The sequence below is a fragment of the Parasteatoda tepidariorum genome, chromosome 8, assembly GCF_982258835.1.
Source record: "Parasteatoda tepidariorum strain Cologne lab strain chromosome 8, Ptep-v5.0, whole genome shotgun sequence".
In the NCBI taxonomy this organism is placed as follows: Eukaryota; Metazoa; Arthropoda; class Arachnida; order Araneae; family Theridiidae; genus Parasteatoda; species Parasteatoda tepidariorum.
In genome coordinates, this window is record NC_141762.1 from 36,735,476 (window position 1) to 36,757,377 (window position 21,902).

The 21,902-nt window shown below is 26.1% G+C and overlaps 1 protein-coding gene across 1 annotated transcript in view; it reads right to left on the reverse strand.

Annotated features, from left to right (window-relative positions):
* LOC107456655 (rab GTPase-activating protein 1) overlaps positions 1-21,696 on the reverse strand; it is a 30,726-nt gene extending 9,030 nt beyond the window's left edge. The window contains exons 1-20 of the mRNA XM_016074579.4: positions 21,568-21,696; positions 20,065-20,272; positions 18,121-18,358; positions 16,378-16,585; positions 14,531-14,714; positions 14,086-14,262; positions 12,386-12,504; positions 11,825-11,891; positions 11,589-11,697; positions 10,327-10,493; positions 10,085-10,226; positions 7,145-7,389; positions 5,998-6,111; positions 5,309-5,383; positions 4,965-5,090; positions 3,267-3,410; positions 3,130-3,171; positions 2,913-3,041; positions 2,060-2,146; positions 1,803-1,913 (exon numbers count right to left, since the gene is read on the reverse strand). Coding sequence (XP_015930065.1) covers positions 1,803-1,913; positions 2,060-2,146; positions 2,913-3,041; positions 3,130-3,171; positions 3,267-3,410; positions 4,965-5,090; positions 5,309-5,383; positions 5,998-6,111; positions 7,145-7,389; positions 10,085-10,226; positions 10,327-10,493; positions 11,589-11,697; positions 11,825-11,891; positions 12,386-12,504; positions 14,086-14,262; positions 14,531-14,714; positions 16,378-16,585; positions 18,121-18,358; positions 20,065-20,220 — 2,640 coding nt within the window. The 5' untranslated portion in view covers positions 20,221-20,272; positions 21,568-21,696. The remainder of the gene's footprint in view (positions 1-1,802; positions 1,914-2,059; positions 2,147-2,912; positions 3,042-3,129; positions 3,172-3,266; positions 3,411-4,964; positions 5,091-5,308; positions 5,384-5,997; positions 6,112-7,144; positions 7,390-10,084; positions 10,227-10,326; positions 10,494-11,588; positions 11,698-11,824; positions 11,892-12,385; positions 12,505-14,085; positions 14,263-14,530; positions 14,715-16,377; positions 16,586-18,120; positions 18,359-20,064; positions 20,273-21,567) is intronic.
* Between the last annotated feature and the right edge of the window lie 206 nt (positions 21,697-21,902).

Here is a 21,902-nt window from a genome sequence, read left to right on the forward strand (position 1 = left end):
GCATAAATAATTGTGTAATGTGTAATAAAAATATTCATTCTATGAAGTTAAAAATTTTAATTAAAGTTTTTTGAACAAGGTGATTAGCATGCTAAATCCTGTTATTCTGGTCCATTTGTTGTAACAGCCATAAACAGAAGGTTAAACAAATGGTAAACTAATTATTAAAAATTATCTTTTAAAACGTGTTGTGGAACAATTTTAAAATGTTCTACTTGTGAAGGGAAGAAAATAAAAAACTAATATCATCTCTTATTGTAATTTTATGCAATAATTTTTTAATTTCAGCAAGTCACTGAATTTAATCACTAAATGTTATTCTAAATGAAATTTTTTTTTTTATTCAGAGACCGCACTATCACACTTAACATACTAATAGAGTATTAAGACACATTCTTCTCATTTAGAACTAAAGAATGTTAAATAGCCAAGACTGTTTTAGCTTTCTCCCCCAGGACCTAACACCAATGTTCCTCAAACATATTAATCTAGTGTTATTTATCTTTTACCTACGATATCAAAACTAGTTTAACTAACAAATTTCCTAGATTACCAGAAGTGAAAGATAAGAAACTACCCAGGCAGCACTTATTTTCAGGATATTTTCTTCTTTTTTTAATAATTCAAGACTGAAAAGACTTATCGTCTTCATTTTGTACAGGATATCTTAACATTTTATTTTGTCATTAAATTATATTTGTGAACTAGGATTAGATAATTATGTATTAAAATAAATGTTTTTTGTTTCATTAAGATAAAGGGTAGTTACTCAAATATTGTTGTAATAAGTGATTATTTTCTAATAACACAGGTTTTAATACACTTCAAAGTAAAACCGTTTAAAAAATTATCACATTTCAATTACATAATTTTTAATATAATATGGTTATTTAATGAAAGTATATTATACAACACTGTGAAAAGGTAATATACTTAAAAATTAAGTTTAATTGTTGCTTTTGGAAGGAAAAACAAACATGCAAATAAAAAGCGTACAGTGCGCAAAATAAGAAACCAACCACACTGAACAACTCTTGATCTAATGATCACGTTCTAGGAATCAATTTTCATGGTTTGAGGGAATGACCTCAAATATGCTAATAGACTAGTGCAGACGATATTTTAAGACACATAAATGTACTTTTTTTTTAATAAACATATTTTTTTCGACTGATTCTGATTTCTAATCTCCAAAATATAGGGAGTAGTCGCAATCTGGGAAATATCGTCCCAATAGTTAGTTCAGGAGAGCAGTCCAAAGTTTGGACCCTTTAATATTAATTTACTTCTAACGTATTTCGCCATATCAGGAGAATTTAAAAAATTGAACATTTTTGCTCACAATTATAAAATTTGTTTATCTAAGGATTATACCATGCAAGAAATAAATTTTAACAAATATTTATAATTTTATATTTTATTTAATATTGTAAGGTATACAATTTTTTTACATTATTTTAAAGAACATAATTTTGCATCGTAAATTAGAGTTAAAAATTATTAAGGGTTCAAAAATTATTCAGGGTGCTCTGTTTCTTATTTTGCACAATGTACATATAGCAATAATAGTATTTTTTCACTCTCGCCTCATGTTTTAAAAGGTTTCTATTTCAAGATATCATTCTGATCTACTTTTACTCTTGTATGTTACATAGCAGCATGCAACAGAAAATATCAAGCTACGTTAAATAGTGTAATTTACTGTGATGCTGTACTAATATTGGAAGTTATTAAGAAATATATGTGCAATTAAATTATCTTTTAAATCAAGTGTTACAAATAATGAAGGATTTTCTACTTACAGATTTCAACTCATTTCCGAGTTGAGATTTAACATTTATCAGCTCATTAGCTAAGTCATCGTTTTCATGCTCTAATCTCAGATTACTAAGCTGGAAGCGGCTATTTTCTCGCTAGGATTCGAGGAAAAATAATATTTTAGAATAGTATCCACATTAATACAGCATATTTTAAACCGAATTGCTCAAAACATGAAACATCAAAAAGGGAGCAAATTATCAGGAATAACAAAATGTCTAATGAAAAAAATAAAAAATACCTGCAATTTTGAAACAGGATCTTCATGATTTTTTTGTTGATCTTTTAAAGCAGAATAATCTTTGGCATACTTCTTTAATTTTTTAACCTGAAATTTCAATTTTTTTATTTATTTTTTTCTGAATAAGATGAACTCTTGCATACTACAAAAATCTAATGTAAGCTCAACAAAGAATTTGTACTCTTTAAAATATAAGAATTGGAGTCTTTTGAAGTATAAATACTTTTTATAATAATACTTTTTATTAAAATATTTTGTTACTTAACACTAAATATACCACAACTGGTCAAAAGACCTGTTATTGTATGTTATATTGTATAGGAAAGGGTTGGTATGTTTAGTGTTAAATGAATAAAAGACCACACTAATATATTGAGCGAAACAAAAAAATGAATAAATTAATAGAAAAAACTTTCACCATTAACCATTTTCAAAATATTTTTATAGACTAAAAAATTAAAATTACTAACAAATTTTAATAAATTTTGATGTCTTACTGATGACATTCATAAATCACTAGAGATAATGAATATAACATTATTTTAGAAATTGGATAAAAGAAATTCAATATTGCAGACATTCAATTTAGTTTAGTGCAATATTGGAATCAATATATCTACATTTTTCTTTATCAGGATGGGTTCTTGTGGTAAAATTATTTTCTAAAGATCATAAAATAAAATATCAAATTTTTTTCAATATTATTATTAATAAATTTCATATTATTATTATTGACTACATATTTCAGTTACTCTATAGACAGCGACCATAGTTATAATTCGTATTGTTACAAAAAAAAAAAAAAAAAAAGAGAAAGAGAGGGAAGAACTAGGAATATTAAATACACACGTACCTTAATACTAATTGCTGCTGACAACAATTCTCTAGCACTATTTTCAGTTCTATACTTTTTGGGAAGTGTAACACGGAAATATTTCAGAATCCCTTCAAAATCTAATGCCAGCAAATCTTTTCTTGATAACTATGTGAATAATACAGTCAAAATATTTAATTGCAAAGAAAGTGTGACAAGAAGCATTAGAATTAAAGGAATAAACAAAATATATTACCGTTAAAAGCGCTAATGCTACTTGAAATAAAGTTTCAATGCCCTGTGTTGGAAAAAAAAATTTTTTTTTTGGTTAAATGAATTAAAAAACAGACTTATAAGCTGTTTTATCAATTAAAAGAATACTTCATTACTTACGTCGAGCAAAAATATGTCAAGTATGTAAAATACAACTATCAAAGGAAACTTGGAAGTGTAGAGAGTCAGAAACCACTGAGATGCAAACATGTGCATTTCAATACCTAAGTCTGTAAAGTGAGCATAAAGCTCAGGAATGTTATCCTGTAATCAATAAAAATGTATCATAAACAGATAATAGTTTTTGTGTTGAAATAAGTTATTTAAAACCATTTCCATAATAACACTAACACTATGTTTAATAGAATGAAATTAGTTAAAAGTCATTAAGGGTCCCCTTCAAACACTAAAAGGTTTTTATTTTCTCCATATTAACTTACAGAGAATTATACATCTGAAATTTCCATATTTATTTTAGTAATCAATTAATATTTTTGAATAATTTTTGTTTAATTTCATTCATTAAAATGTATTCTATTGAACTTAGTTACCAATCATAGAATTTTAAAATCGTAAATATTTAGAATTTTTTTTATTCTTTTAAAATATTTATCACTTTTAAATTTAAAATTCGGTAACTAAGTTCAATAGAGCACCGTTAAATAAAAAAGTGAAACTAACATTACATCAATCAGTAATTGAACATATAAAGAAATTCCATGAATATAATTCTCCATAGGGCTAACAAGGAAATAAAAGCCTTTCTTTTTCTTTGAAGGAGACCCTTAAACTGGAAAGGGACATATTTAATTAAGAAAATTACATATCAAGTTAGCAGTTATATCAGTTAAAGATATCTAAAAATTCTTCCCCCAAAAGCTAGTTTTCGACCAAGGAGGTCATAGAGGTTGTTGAGTCGCCACGATTCCAAGAGCAACGGCGCAATGGTGGTAACGTGCTCAGCATTGTGCACTAACTGCCTTTCCTTCCCAGACTAAATGATATCTACTGATCTGAATATGGGTGGGCTTCAACAATTTAACGTCTTTGCATTACATAAGTTACTAATCAACATTTTATCCTGAACCAAACTTAGATAACGTGAAACCTTCCTATGAACACAAAATCTTAGTTAAAAAACTTGCATGCATTGATTAATTAGTTTCAACCCTTTGTTGCCCTCTCATTTTGGTGAAATTAGTTTGAAAATCAAGGAATTTTTAAAAATGTTTTCATTTTTATAGAATTCTATATTGATTCAAAAACCATAAGGATGAATTTAGAAAAAAAATTTTTATGTACAAAATCATTTTTTAAATAATTGAAAAAATACCTGAAATTTAAGCAAGAAAAAGCGTACGTAAGAAACATTTATGCAAAGAATGTTATCAAAGTTTTAATTAAAATATCGATGCAACATTTTTTTTATTTGTTTAAATAATTGTGTGAATCTGAATCTCAATGTCTGATTTCTAAATCATGCATATTTGCATTGGTAAGAAAAAACGTAATAATGAATCTATTTTTCTCTCGCAGGAATTAGAAGGAGAAGAGGTGGATTATTCTTTAAGAGGTGGATTATTTTTTTTTCTATTTTAATAATAGTAAAACATTTTCAGCAAACATTGTTTGCACGTTTATGTATATTACATGGATCTCCCCTGAACTAAGTTTGGTTAAGATAAGTAAGGGGTTTAAGTATTTTTTTATTGCTAATTTTTTTCTATATTGCATTAATTGACTGAAAGAGACATAAAAGAGCTAGTTTATAAATAACCAAATTTGAAATAAGTCAAATTGTAATAAGCATTTGCTTACTTCAATTAATTTCTCTAACTGGTATAATCTTAGGTGCAGTTCTTCAAATCCATTCTTGAAAAAATTTCTCAAGCCATATTCAAACATTATTTTCACAAGAATGCTGAAAGCCTGCTCCTCTGGAATCTGTTATAAAAGCAAATAAAATTGTTTATATTCAGTGCTGATTCAATGATGTTTAGTTTTGCTGTGAATAATCGAAAAATAAAGCAGTAATAGATTAAGTGCAGAAGAAAAAGATAAATCAATATGGTGACTTAAAACTTTTCATATGAAAAAATCAAAATAAAATTTTTAAAATACTATTTATTAAGAAAAAGTTAAAAACTGTTTCATATATTTACATGCAACAATAGAGCAGCTGCAAGAAATGATTGGCCTTGGCAATATCCAATTTCAGGATCATATACAGAGTAAGCCTAAAAATAAAGTTAATATGAGATATTTTTCAAAGAAAGTATAAATGATGAAGAAAATAATAATAAACTAAGCTTGCTAAAAATCATTAAGAGGCTCAATGCATCAGCAATACATCATCAATGTATTAGCTACTTATTAATCTGACTCTGGTAGACTTTAATTTTAATCATATTTAGTTCACACAAATAAAAGGAAACAACAATTAACACTGTAGGCATGAAATTATAAATTTTTTTTTGAACTGGATACAAATGCCACTGCATAAATTCATGGCAATTACTTTAGAGCAGGAATTTTTTTTTGCACCTAGCAAACATATATGTACTGAAATTTAATATACATATTATAAAGGAAAATTGCTATTTCTACTGATGAAAATAATTTTTTCTAAGGATACAAATGTTACTGCATAAATACATGGCAATTATTTTAGTGTAGGGCATTTTGCTTAGTAGCCAGCTAACATATTATAAATGAATAGCAGCTTAATACACATATTATAAGTAAGTAGAAAAACATTGTTAAAACTAATGTCATTTTATGAGAAGTAGGCAAGTACGGTTAAAAAAAAAAAACCACATAAATAGATTTATATATAAAATATAATTTTTACTTTGCATATTTTATATAAAGAATCTTGTCCTATGCCACCACTGGTTTTGAAATATTCATGAGCTGGAAATGTTCGATTTATGTCTCGTTGGATGACACTACCACAAGAAGATTCCTAAAAAGTAAAACAGTTCAGCTAATTGTTATAAGGTAAATTATTACTATTTAAATTAATGAAGAAAACTATTGTTTCTTTATTATTGTTTATATAACTATTGTTTTGATAATTACTATTTAAATTAGTGGGGAAAAGTATTTCTAAAAGAAGCTTAAAGGCAACAAATTTGTAAATTTGTTCAAATAAGTAAAACTACTTTAAATTTATAATTTATATTTTATTGGTCTATTTCAACTTAAAATTAATAAAATCAGTTAATGAGTTCATATATATATATATTCCTTGAAAATCGGAATGTCTAAAAAAATGAGTCAATAAAATAATCTAATCTAGTACTTACCAGTACCTTATTTGTTTTTTTCTTAGTACCAAATGAGAAAAAATATTAAGAGGAAAGATTTTTTTTTGATTAAATTGAATTCTCATATTATGGTTAGGTTGAAATTATTGCTAATAGACAATTAGTGAAGCAATAGTGTAATATATATAAACAAAACAAATCGAAACTAAAGTAGAAAAAAAGATAATACGCTATCAACGACATAAAAATAAGTTTTTGTATTTATGCCAAATACATACAATTAATTACTTATTAATACTAGTATTAAATATAACCACACAAAAAAAAGAATTAACCAAATCTCAAGTGCTTGAAAACTATTAAAATTGTATTATTAATAATATTAAAAGATTAAGAAAGAAATAATATAAGCTTCTAGATATACTGCAACAGGCTTATCATCAATTTCTGGCAGTGACTAGTATTAATCTCTGATCAAACAATTCTCCTCAAATGAACAAACAGTATCTAAATTGTTTACACTTAAAAGTTTTATAGATCAGATTTAATTTTCTTTTGCTTACTATAGAAACTTGATGAGTCAAAAAAACAAACAAAACAAGTGTGCCTGCTCATTAATCACTTAAAGTAATTAGTATCAAGATTAAGAAAGAAAAAAAACTTAGAGAAACTTCAGAGATTTCCTTAAATTAGTTATTTTTTTTTATGTATAATCTAATTATAACTCACTTTAGATATAAGGTTTTTATATGTGTCAACTATTTGTCGGTCATCGATGCAACCAGCAAGTAATTGCCAAACTTCACCCCTTAATGCTTCGGGAATCCCTCTTTTTACAAGTGGTGTGAGCTGCTTTGGTCGTTGCTTCAAATTTTGTCTCCATCTTTGCAATACTTCAGCCCAGCCTTCAAGCTCAAAGGAAGAACACTCTTTACTCACTTCTCCTGTACCACTTGGGAGAGGTTCATCATTATCTGCATAAAGTTTAAAACTTGAGCAAGAATAGACACTTAAAATAAATATTTTGTACCTGACTCATAAAAAAGACACTTTCTGTTAGTAAAATAACCGCTTTGGTTTTTACGAAGAAAAAAAAAACTTTAAACTAAGTTATTAAGGATAATATTTTTTATCTCATCCGTCCTTTAAATAATTTCACAGTTTCTTTTCTTTTGAGATATGAACTATAAACAAAATTATTTTTTGAAAATATGTGCATTAATGATAGTGTACTAATTTTGTTACAGTAAATATTGAATGAGGGTTGAAAGTTATGAGTCACAAAGGAAAAACATGTATAAAACATAAATAAAAGTAGACCATCATACATTAAAAAAATAAAGGCAGACAAACTGTATTTTAAAATAGTCTAATTTTCTGTTGCCCATTTTACATTTGGAGGCAACATTATTTGAGAGATTTGCAAATCTGGTTCATCGTTAGGCATTTGTATCTACATGTAATTTCAATTTCTATCTAATTTAGTTTATTTAAGGTAGTTGTGTAAGAAACATAGTTATCAACATATAGTAATTTAAAACTTAAATTGCAGTAAAGGAAATTTTATATTTAAATTGTTTCGCTAAATTTTAAGGTGTTTAAATTTTAATTTTTTTTTCTTTTTGGATTTTCATATAAAAGGTCCTAAGAACAGAAACATAATTTTGTTTAACAATTCTTGACAATTTTCTTCAAATTTTCAATGGTGATTTTCCATGGCAATTTATATCTTGCATATTTTCAATTAACATTTTAGAGAAATAAATATCAATACCAACTTAATTGCATATTGGATAATTGAATACGAATTTTTTTTTATGGAACCAAATAATTTACTATGAAACTAATTTTAAATTTCCTCGTTTAAATTATTGTTTCCACTCCTCGTTTAATTGCATAAATAAGAGTTAATGAAATGAAAAAAAAAAATTATTTAGAAATGTTTCACCAGGTAGCATGGAATTTTGGTTTTTTAATTCAGAAGGTGAGAATACAATAACTGGTTAGTTCGATGAGGACTTCCTGTTCATCTGTTGTTTTAAACAGGTGCTAGGGGTATAGTTTAAGAATCAATCAACTCTTGCAGGCAGTTATACCTTGGAGTAAACAAAAGAGGTTTTACCCAACTTTGACTCACCTCATATGCAAATAATTTAGAATGTAAGAAGGCACAGAGTGATTTGTTTTGCAGTCGTGACTTATCCCCTCTTGGTGCGCTATTAGCTTTGATAAGAAAAAGTTTCAGAAAGCTGCTCACACTAGTTTACAGTGCACCTTTCTCTAAAGAAGAATAATCATTGCTCACTCCAGCGAATAACTCCATGTTGTTTGCACAATGACCACAAAAAAAGAATGATTTAGGTTTATCGAAAAAGAAAAAAAAATCTTGGAAACAAAAATTTTTTAAAAGTCTCAAACTGAAATAGCTAACTAATTAAAAATTTTTCAAGTTTGGAAAATGAAAAAAAAAATTAGAAAGCATCTCAAATAAATACACAAGTGGTGAAAGTCTTAGTAGAAAAAGAAAAATCACAATTTGATGATTTGGCATATTAAACGGGCATCAAAATAGTCTTCAATTTTTTTCGGAAAAAATAAATTTTATAGTAACTATATTATACTTTTCATTAGAATTGATTTTTTTTATATAACTTAAAACGACATTTATGTTTTATGATACCAATACCAATAGCTTTAATTATAATTGTTTATTGATCATATAATTTAGTTTATTTAACCAAACATTATACCATGCATTAGATACCATTAAAAAGTAAAGTTTTATAAAAATCGAGCATTTAAAATTAAATAATGCACTCTCTTTCTAATCGAATATCCACTTAACTGAATACACATGAAAAACTTTTTCGTGAATTATTTATTATTGAACGCATGAGAAATATTTTTAAAAGATGCATGCAATGATATCAAACTTGACTCCCCAAATATGGCTAAGTGGGAGCAACCTCAAAACCTCGAATAGAAACCTGTATATTTAATTGCTGACTCTTGCAGTTTAAAGTTTGTGCTGTAATTACAAAACAAAGATTGCATAAACATTGTTTAAAGTAAGGATACCTTAAGAAATATAAGACAAATCAAAAAATAAAAATGACTTATTTGATGTTTTGAAAACCTTATCTAATGTTGCCAAATTTGACCCCTGGTCTCAAACTGGACCCCACACTACTCTATGAGTGACCAGGGGGAAGGAAATATATTTTAGTTTAGTGTTATCAGTTTTGTCATATTTGATGTTATTAGATAAGTATAATAATATATTCATAAATTTTTTAATCTAACACGTTTTTCTCAAAATCTCTATTTTAAAATAGAGATGTTTATGCCATTTTCATAGTACAATTACTGCATTAACTATGACCCAACCCAGCAACAACTGGCAAGTCAAATAAAAGTAATTTTCCTGGAAAATCCAAATCCGCAATAAATAATCAGAGTTCCTAAACTAAGAAATTGAATTTAACACTGCCCCACTTCGGGAGTGGGAATGAGGGGTGGAGTGTAGCATCATTGAATGCCCTCATATTTTTTTGATTTTTAATCTGATGTATAATTCTTCAAATATATGACTCATTTCAAACGTTTTCGACATTCTGTAAATACATAAATATATAGATACATGTATACATAATCTCTTATTAAAAATACCAGATTCACTGTCTTGATCATGTGAAGTTAAGGAATGTACACTCTCTTGATATGACAGGCTAGAAGGAAATTTCTTCCTGACTGAGTTTTCTAAACTAACAACTTCATACATGGTATTTCGATCACCACAATCATTTTCAATCTGTAAAAATAGCATAACAAATAGTTCACGCAATGCACATTTTGAGGGGGCGGCAAGCACAATATCTACCAGAAACTGGTTAAAAAAAAAAGATACTAACCTCTTTTAATCTGAGATAAAACTGATCATGAAGAGCACGCTTGGAGAAATACCAAAACCTTTCATTAGATCCAAATATTTTCGCTTTGGTTTCAATAACAAAACGAGTTGGTTCATCTATACCGGTAAACACCAAATCAACAGCAACACTCATGTATACTTGATTATCTGAAGAAAAATTTACTTGATTACATAAATCTTTTACAATTGAACAAACTCAATGTTAATGATATTGAACATTTAAATTACTTCTATGGTTAGTGAATGGTCAAATTTATTAATGTATCAACAATTAAGATTTTTGGAAATGTAAAAAACAGGAATTCATTACAAATGAAGGAGACATTTTTATTGATAGATGAAAAACTTATATGCTTAATTTTAATGGTACTTTAAAAACTCCTTAATAGTTTAGATTAATATCCATTCATATGAAAAAACTTAATAAGAGAGAACATGATAATTAATGAAAGAGCATGAATAATTCGAAAGAACTTAATACAAAATAAACAGATAATGATGAAGAAGTAGATACAGTGGATAATAATGTTACAAGTATGTATTGATTAGAAAGAATTGAAAAAATTAAAAGAGCTTTTGGTGATATATCAGAAAGGAAATTGATAAATAATTTTAGTAAGACGTAAAATTAAATAAAGAAGCATATTTTTTTTCTTAATCTTTTTTTAAAAATACTTAAGTGTTTTTTTTAAGTAAATACACATTACATATTTGACAGTATATTCAGTTTCTAATACAAATGTATTCGAATATACAGTCATATCTATCCCATTAAATAAACACAATATGCATTTCTTACGAATCCTGTGAATAACACAAGTAATACAACTTACGCACATTTGAAATCAAGATCAATAAAAAGAACTAATGATATCCGTACTAGTATGTTGCATGTATTGTATGTTTGTCTACTCAGTTTTACATGTTTTTTTTTAATTCCCTTGCGTTAATTTAACAAAAATAGTCACCATCACGAGCCATTAATCCCAAGAAACGAAAATGTTTCTTGCATGTTTGTTCGTTTTCTTGTAAATAATAATAATAAAAAGCTTTACATGCTGGTTTTAATATATATAATAAAAAATAGTCAAAAAGAAAGAAATGTAAACTTGGAGTTTTTATCCATACAGGGAAATGAAAAATTTGCCGATTAACTATAACAAACAACTTTTTATTTCCAATGAGAAAATTATTAAATATTTTTATTAGTTGATTTCTATAATTAATACTGTTAACTCTTACCTCTAGTAGTAGGTGTATTTAAAATTTCAAAAAGTGGATCAATAGGATTCCAGTTAGCAGAAATATGATATACAGTTCGATCCCCATTAGCAATCTTATTCATCAGTACCTGACAAATAATATATTTAGTAAATTACTAGATTAATATACAAATGTAAATAATATATTTAGTACATAACAAGATTAATATTGATAAAAAAGTAGAAAAAAAGATGGTAATTTGCAACTATAATTACCCCTTCCAAAGCATGCATTTCAGAATGATCTAAATTCCTTCCTGGTGTAATAAGAAGTCCGAAGCAACTAAAATTACATTTATAATTGCATATATTAGTAACAAATACAAAATTATGATCATTAGAATTGCACATAAAAATTAGAAATATTTCAATTTTACAACACATTAAAATAATTTGAAATACAAATTTTAAACATATCATTTGAAATGATATTGAATATTTTTGTCATAAGAATTTCAAAAAGCTTGAAATGAAATATTTTTCAAGCATCATTCAAGAAATGTACAAATTACTTAGAATTTGTAAATATAGCCAAACGTTCTAGAAATTTTGTCTATCCATAAATGTAACAGTTTTAAAAACAATTATATGTAATCTTACTTCTGAATTTTAAGATCCCTGTTGCTAGATATTTGACTAATTGTAACTGAAATATTTTCCAAGCATCATTCAAGAAATGTACAAATTACTTAGAATTTGTAAATATAGCCAAACGTTCTAGAAATTTTGTCTATCCATAAATGTAACAGTTTTAAAAACAATTATATGTAATCTTACTTCTGAATTTTAAGATCCTTGTTGCTAGATATTTGACTAATTGTAACAGTGATCATTTTTTCCAAGTTACACCTCAGCTTGAAAAAGTCTTTATCTCGAGGGCAGGAGACAAAGTTCCCCTATAATGAAAATAATAAAGAAAACTAATAAATAAACAAAATCAAAAAATAATGTGCAAATCAATGTACATAATAGTAAGAAAAATTAATTCATTAACAACTTTATATAAAAACATAGAGATTATAGTTTTCTATTCAATCTTATTTTTCTACAGTTTGTTTTATTTTAAGAAAATCAAATGTTTAAAAAAACACACGCATTTAAGAACACTTTACAGTTTGACTAAAGTATATGAACCTCAAAATAAAGTTAAAATGTGTGATTTCATAATAGATTAAGAGTTTAAATAGATTATAAGAAAATAAATTTTCAATCATTATATTGAAAAATGAAACACCTTAATCTTCTCAAACTGCATAAAATAAAGTCTATAGTTAAAACAATTGTCCCATTTTCACAATTCATGATGAAACATTGCCAACAAATTAAGGAAAAATTAAATGCTATTTAAACATTTTTAACAAAAAACTTTATAATTCAATTGTTCCATTCTATAAACATTCAACTTTAAAAGAACTATTTCCATTTTCTATCAAGGAATAAAATGTTAACAATGCCTTTGCATACGCGGAAAAAAAAACATAACATTTTAAGATCTTAGTTACACATACTATATACAAAGAGTGCAAACCTACATACATATAAATACAAGCACATGCAAAATAATGTTGGGCAAATTAGACATGCTTTAAAATTTAAATTTATTAAATATCATAGATATGTCCGTCATCAAGAATTCAAAAACTGATATCTTGCTACACATCATTAGTACCTAGCAATTATAATAACGGCAAAATTCATTGGCTCAATATCACATCAGCTCATCTTGGTGTTTTGAAATTTTATTACATTCAGATTTTCTAGTTAATGATAAGTTAATCACTTACATAGTGCTTGGAAATGCATCCTGCCATGATTTGTGTCTCTCAACAATAATGGTTTTTATAGCTTCGTTTTTCACATTTACCATATTTTCATTGGCAGATTTGCATTCTTTTACATTATTAGGAATAGCGTGCACTTACTAATGTATATCCATATTTGGCAGAATCAAAATAATTTCAGTTTTGAATTTAACATCAGTTCCATCTTGAATAGCTTTTATTATGTTCATTTAAAAAAATTGATAACTTTATATTAGTTAAATTTATTAATGCAGGCATTTTGAAATTAATTCTAAGTCAGATTTATATGATAGTAAGAATAAAAATTATTTCAATTATTTGCCAATAAATCTCTCAGCAAAGATGAAATAATGCTAGTCAGGCTTTGTTTATTTAACCAAAAAATGTTGATAACATGTATATATAACTTAACACAACAAAATATTAAAAGACTTTAAGTGAAAAATAACAGACACATTGTATAATTTTTTTTTTGTCAAAATACTTAGGTAAAAATGAAATTTGTAAGGAAGTATAAATTTTCTAAGAGAAACAATACAAGCAAACATATAATTTTAAAATAAAAATGAAATTACATTTTATGATAAAAATATAAGATTAATTTCTGCCTCAATTTTTCAAAAGAACATACAGAATTTGTAAAAAAAGCTAAAGATTTTACAGGAAAAGATTTACCTTTGAATCTTCTTCTTTTACATCTAAAATTGTTTCAAATATGAAAACTTGTTGATTGTTTTTAACTGACAAGCCAATTGGTATATTTCTTTCTGATGATATGGAACTAGCTCTACCTTGAGAAAATTTTGGTACACGATGAAAAGCAGCAGCAAAACATTGCAAGAGTTTTACAACCTAAAAAAATTAATTGCAGTACAGTTTTAAACTTTTCACAAAAGCTGCATAAGTAATTAAAACAAAATATAAATGATGAATAAAAACAATAAAGTATGTTAAAACAGTCTCCTATTTAGTAAAATTTCAAAAAATTTACAAAACACCACTGTGCATAATTTATAACAATAAATTTCACATATTATTTAAAAGACATAAAGTGAAATCAGAAAAAAATATGGTTCAAAAACTGAATAACCATTATTGTACTCGATTGCTGAAAACTTACTGTATCAGGGCTATCACATTTGAAAATATGACAATGAAATATTGATGTTTCTGCAGTTTCTCCGTGACTGCAGGCAAATGCAAAACATTCCTTTTCAGGTGTTTCTGGTCTACCACGAGCACAAAATAAGATGCAATGTATAAGAAAACTGGCAATTTCAGTATTACCATCAGAATCTAATAAACTGAAAAAGAAAAAGGGGCACAACTTAGCAAGTATGTGCAAAATAATTATGATTTTAAAACTTTAAGTGCCTAACTTTTTCAAATAAAAACACTTAAACAATATAGTTTGGAAAATGGGTTTTTAATGGTATTGTATTTTTAAGTTTAAAATAGAAAATAAGTTTTCTGAAACTAAAATATTTTTAAAAAAAAAAAACTTTTACATTACAAATAATAAATAAAATATGGTAAAATCGTTTTAAAATATTTTTATTTAAGTTAAAGGTGTGATAGTAAGAATGCATGCTCATATTAAATATTAATAATATTCAGATTAAGAATAAGTTTAAGTAAAAAATTTTTTTAATATGTTTGGTTATATTATATACAAAAATTTGATTTATATATTATTTGTCGATTTATATACACAATTATATATTATGTAATTAAAATATAATTTCAGAAACAATTAAGCTGCTTGAAAACCACTTATAAACTATCGTCATTCATAAAATACAAAATTTGTTTTTTTAAAAATGGGTCTCTCGTTAATCAGAAATATAGATATTTTAAGACAAGTTCTTATATGATCAATGGATATTGTAATATATTTTATTTTATTACCACACAAATAAATAGTTGATATAATTTGTTATTTTATTTTTACAACAATAATATTTTAATACTATAAATGAATACTTTTTATTTAACATTTCATTACCAACAAATTACAAATTGAGTACGTCCATGAGTTTTTGTATTAATTTCAGCTACAATTTGATTTATAATTTTTTAAAACAAAGTAAAGCACAGGTGCACTTTAAAAAAAAAGAGTATATTTTAACGAAAAAAATGATAGGGTAATATCTAAATTTTCATGTATATAAAATTAAAACACGAAATTTATTTGTATTTAAATTAGCCACATTTTTGGAATTACTTTATAACAAACATGTTGAAACTTTTAATTTTTTGCCCATATAAGGAGAAACAACAAACAATTTCAAATATAAATTCCCATAAATTTTGCATATTTTACCGGAAATTCCCAACTTTATTTGTAGTAAACACACATTTTAATAAATATTGACCTACCTTTTTAAAATAATTATTTATAGGTACAAAATTATTATTTTAACCCCTTAATGCACGAGTTTTTTTTGTTGGAAAAACTGCTAAAAAATGATCAAGTTTTTTTTCCACAGAAAATAAATATATAGGTATAGTGTAAGTTATTTTTTGCAATTTCAGTTGTGGGGGTGACTAGAGAGCAGGGATTAGAGTAAAAGTTATAAAAAAATTACTGTACAAACAAAGTTTAAACAATTTGATTACAGGTTTATTTTGAATTTCGAAAAATTAAAATCAAGTTAAACCAATGTATCAAATAATAATCAATAAATTAAATTTACATATCAAATAGCTAATCATCAAAATGTACCAAGTGGTGTACACAAGAAAAATGCACTATAGTGGTGTCATCCATAATAAATAAATTTAATATAATCTAGCCTATCCATTTTTTCTATAACAAATCTCAGATCAGCATTAGAAATAAAATAACGTGATATACAAGATTGCCCATGTGAGGGGTCAAACAAATCTAATAAAAATTAAGATTTCTTTTAAATAACAATTTAAATAATTGAAAATTATAAAAAATATCAGAGCTCCTCAACTTACGTGACTGAACCTTCAGAATGGCTAGGAACTGAGAGTGTAATCTCAATGGCTTGATCCAAAGCTTGCTCATTTAAAATAGCCATGTTTCTTTGAATTTCTTTTTCACTTCGAGGAGCATTTATCACTGCACACCCCAAATAAGTTATATGAGGGAAAAGGGAGCAGTCAGTATCAGCAAAATGAAGAGATGACGATTGAGAAAGACTAACTGAAATGGGGAAAAAATTAATTAAGAAGTTTTTCTGGATAAAATCTGTTCTGAAAATTAAAATGATTCATGTTTAATACGTAAGTAATCATACGAGACTGCATATAGTTTTGTTTTATTTCTACCAAATTATATAATTATGCTTTCAAAACAATATATTAAGTCTTTTAAAAAATAAACTCTAACTAATAGAAATTTAATTCATGTTATTTTTTATAAACAAAAAGGCCTTGCTACATTGTTTCAAAAGTTGACGAGGTTGATATTTGTTTGTGTTAGGAGCTTGGCATCTATTTAACATGCACTTAGATGCAAACAGGCTCTCTCCATAGGGATAATGATTTTTTTCTTAACTTGAAACAGAGTATAGCAAAGAAATAATTTTGTTAACAATACGTGTAAATAGTATTGCCAGCATGATTATCAAAGAATTTCTCACGAATACATCTTGTAAGAAAAAATAGAGCACAGTAAATAATCTCAAACGAAAAATTAAGTAAAATGAGAGTATCATTTTATAATAATCAATTACACAATGCTTAAACTTGCATTAACCCACTGTCAGTTTAGCAAAAAGAAAAGAGTGGGAGAATGTTTCTCTCCCGATACATTATTTCCCTATTTAATAACATAGAAAAACCAGTTTTGCTATGCAGAAGACTGCAGATTAAAATACGACTTTTTAAATGCAGAGTCGTCAGTGGGTAAAGTTATGAAATCAGAATATACAGTATGAGTCTGAACAAGATGGCAAAACTTTACTGGGTAAAGGAATGCAATATTAATCATCAAATATGTATTCAAAACACAAGCAATAAGAAGTAAAAATTTTGTTTTACAATGTCACATTTAAAGAATTAATACAAGAATGGGAAAAGATGCTACAGAAATTTTTTTATAAACGGGAATATGATTGATGTAGAATGAAATCGCTCAAAAGAAAAAGACGTGAATGATACAAAATACTTTTTTTTCTTCAAAATCTAAAGTTTTTCTTAAAAACAATTAAAGACTCTCAAAATAAAATAAAAGTATAATACTCAATACTACAAATATTTTAAATAAATGCATTTCAATAAAAATTGAATTCCATGACGTTTGTCAGAGTTTGTATACATTTATCATTGTTCATACCAAGTTTTAAATTGAAGAAACATGAGCTTGTAGCATAAAAATAAACCTCTTGTTTTAATTAAATTAAAAGTAGTTGAGATATTAAACACCATTTTTGCTTCACAACCATTATGCTGTCATTATATACTACCTAAATAAAAATCAAAAATTTAATTTATCGAGTAAGGAAAAGTAATTTTAAACATTGTTGAAAAATAATCTTAGTTCAAAACTGACACAACCTCACTAGCAATGAGTCGAGTTTTTTCTCAGCTAATATCTATGAAAGGAAAATTAATCCATAACACTGCCTGTGTAAAAAGACTAGAAACAGTGTCTGCTTTATTCAAGGGATTTATTTCTATTAGAAAAAATTGGTAATAGATTCATATTGCTGTTAGTCTATTACATAAATCACTTACTTTCTTCTAAAGAGCTCAAAGAAGGAGTTATGCCAATATTTCCATTTGTTGCAGCAGATTCAGGAGTAATAGGAGTATCAGGTGCACCTTGATTTGAAGCATTAGAATCAGGAACTTGAGGACTGAGTAAAGCTAGTGGATGATCCATAACTGGTTCCCCTTTAAACTGTTTATCACTTCGATTCAGCTTATTATTAGGTTTTAGATCCTTGCTCTGAGTTACACTGGTAACATTTAACTGAAAGTCAAAGAAAAAAAAAATATGCTCTAGATAAATAAAGGCAAGAAATAAAATCATTCAATGGCATTTTATAAGAAATTAAATATAATACTTGAGAGGATAAATAATACATTATTGGGAATGATTTAAATCAGTAAATAATCAGGAAGGCCCTGGGTTGGCCTGCCACTGAAGAGCGCATGTCAAAACACGCGCCAATCTAGTTTTTCTTTCTCTCAACACATATATTTTTGATGTTTTTCATAATATAAATTTAAAGGATTTCAAATTTCTTTCAGATTAAATTCTGCACAATTAGTACTATTCCTATCAATAAAATCTATAATTGTTTGTTGCCGTCTCTTTTAACTAGATTATAAAAACAATTATTATGAAATTAAGGATATTAATTAACACTATTTTATAGTAGCTGAACAATACACATCATAGTATAAGCAATGCCTAAAAGTTAGCAAGTATGTTCAAAAATATATATGTATTTTTTACATGTCTTTAAAATTGTATGTATGTATCTAAATTGTATTAAATATGATGTTAAGGAATCTAAAAGAGTTTGATACATTTCTTTTTAAAACAATTAAAAATTTAATTTTTTTGGGGTCCTAAAATCTAAAGTAAGTCTTAAAAATTTATAAATTTTTCTTCAGAATAAGTGCCAATTTAAGAATAAAAACTAGAAATTATTAATGTCACGGAAGCAACAAATTGTAATGCATAGATATCAAAATATTTTTTTCTTAATCAATAATATGTTTATGTTTTTGAACAATGATGTTTTAATCTTTAAGTAATTTCAAATATACGACGAAATAGAACTATATACGTACATTGTCAAATATTGATTTTTAGAAGAAAAATTCCAAACATTCTTAACTAAATCATGATAAAAATAATAAATTCAGACTTAGTTTTTAGTTCAAAACATAGCTAATATTACTATACAAAATCTACAAACGAAGTTTTAACGAATTCTATATAAAATTTTTTTGTAGTGTATGTTAGCATAAAGAGATTTTCTCAAAATCAAAATTTTTTTTAAAAAAGACATTCAAAGTATGTAATTGCCAAGAAATACTGAAACAATTTATTTCATATGAATAAAATAATTAGAAATTATAACATTCATTCTCAGTCTAAAACTAATGAACAAAAGCTAAATTGTAAATAAGAAATAAAATTCAAAATTACCTATTTTCACCTTGTTGGATACCTTAAATAAACAGGTAGCTATAATCTCCTTTGAGCTATATTATTTCTAAACATTTATTTGTTTTAAGATTATTTTAACAACTATAAATTTTTAAGAAAAAAGTTTCTCACACTGTTGCATTCCAATTAATCCTTACACTATCTAGTAATTTTTACTTATGTATTTTAAAATTTTTTCTTATGAGGGCAAAACATAATTGAAATTTTTGCTCTGCTCTGAATTGATTTAGGTAAGTTAAAATTATATGGACATAAAACCCATTTAATAATATCAACATGCACATTTTTAGTTATTCAACTCAGTAGTTTTATTGAAAGAGTAGATTTAAAACTTATAAAATTGTTCCTACATACAAAGTTGAAGTTGTCATCCCATCACTAAATAGTGGTGCAAATTGCATATACTATTAGTACAATGTGAAAAAAGTAAATAATTTATCATATGGACAATAAATTTCTTATTAGCAAAAAGAAACATAAAAAAAATATATTACCAAAGAAACCGAATTTCCTTCATTTTTATTTAAATCTTCAAAGTGTGGTTTATCTTGTTTATTTTCTTTAGTAATCCCAACATCACCTCCACCAACAATTTCAAATTCTTCACTTGTAGACAGAGATGAAGAACTTTGTTCTGCATCTTCAGCCATTTTGTATCACTCAATTATAAAAGATATGGTCTGTTGATTTTTTTTGCAACAACTACAAAGCAGTAAAAATAAATACAATAAGTAATTATCGTCTTATTTGCAATATAAAAATTTAGTAATAATTTTAAATTTAGCGAAAAGGGTTCCATTGAAATATTTAACATTAAAATAGCACTGTTCGACTTAAAACAATACCTACAGTTTAAATCGTATTTAAAGGTTTTAAAAATTTTTTTTTTCAAGTAGACTTTCAATTACTTTTCAAAGCTAAGACTTAAGAAACAAAAACAAAATAAAAAAAAACACATAAACATACAATTGAAATGATGTGAGTGATCTTAGCACTAAGCATAAAATATGTAAATTATAATTTCTAGGACTTTAAAAAGGCCCTTTAACATTGTGTAATATAAAAACATTGCCAAAATTGAAGACTAGGTTGTTAATTTTGACACCAAATTTGAGGTCACCCCTCAGAACCATTAACATTGAGTCCTAGAATGTATTGATCTGATTATTAGATCGAAAGTTATTTAGGGAGGTTCATTTTTTATTTTGCGTATTGTGCACTGCACATAAAAATTGTAGGTACTGTTGATATAAATTAAAACATTACTAAAATGATTTCATACTAAAACACTAAATAAAACTTTACAATGAAATAATAGTACTTAGCAAATTATAATATCATTATTAGGGGTTACTTAACAAATTATAATAAGTTAACAATAAAGATGATGCAGTAATTTAACAAAACAAAAAGGCAAATCTGAATTAATTCAGAAACAATTTTCCTAAGAGGAAGGTAAAATTCAGAATTACTTTTATGAAATTTTTTATTACTTTTGTAAATTATTTTAAAAAAATTGCTTTAAATTGGAATAACAAACCTTGTTTCAACAAGGAATACACCAACAAGATAGGTACTTTAATGTAAAATTCAACATCACAATAAATATTTACTAGCAAAAAATTAAAATAATATCACCTTTAGTTAATTCTTAACTTTTTTTGATAAAATTATTACAGGCAAAAATAAGCAATTTTAAGAACAGAATTATACAATTATTTTCTAGGCAAAATTAAAATTCTAAAGAAAAAACTCCTATGACAAAAAACTCAGTAACATATACAAGTAGCAAAGAATCTAAACTTATAAACAGGTATAACTGTCGTAATCCATATGTTTAGCTGAGCGAGATAATCGCATTGAGAAATCATAACCCAATATAGTATAATTACAACTCAAAAACATTGCTTAATAAGTTAACACTTAAGTGCGCAGATTTTTCATGAAAGATAAAATAAGAATTTTATTTACAATCAAGTATAGATTATTTTGCTTACACGAAAGTGTTTTGCTTTATATCACAAAAATGAATAAAATTATAATTTCTTTAAAAATCGAATCCATAACCAATACAGACAGAAACCAAACAAATACTCGTTGCCAACTCCACAAACGTTAATTGAAATATAGTTTAAGGTTGCCTATTCACTAAGGCTGCATCTCTACTATCATAATCAACGAAGTTGAAGTGGATCTGTGTTGATAAAAAAGTTTCTGCCGAGTGACTAATTTCAAATCAAATTTGTGAAATGGTTGCAATAAAAATGTTTCTAACTAAGGAAAAATTTATGATAGAACATTGCACGTCACCTATGAATTTATAATTGCACGT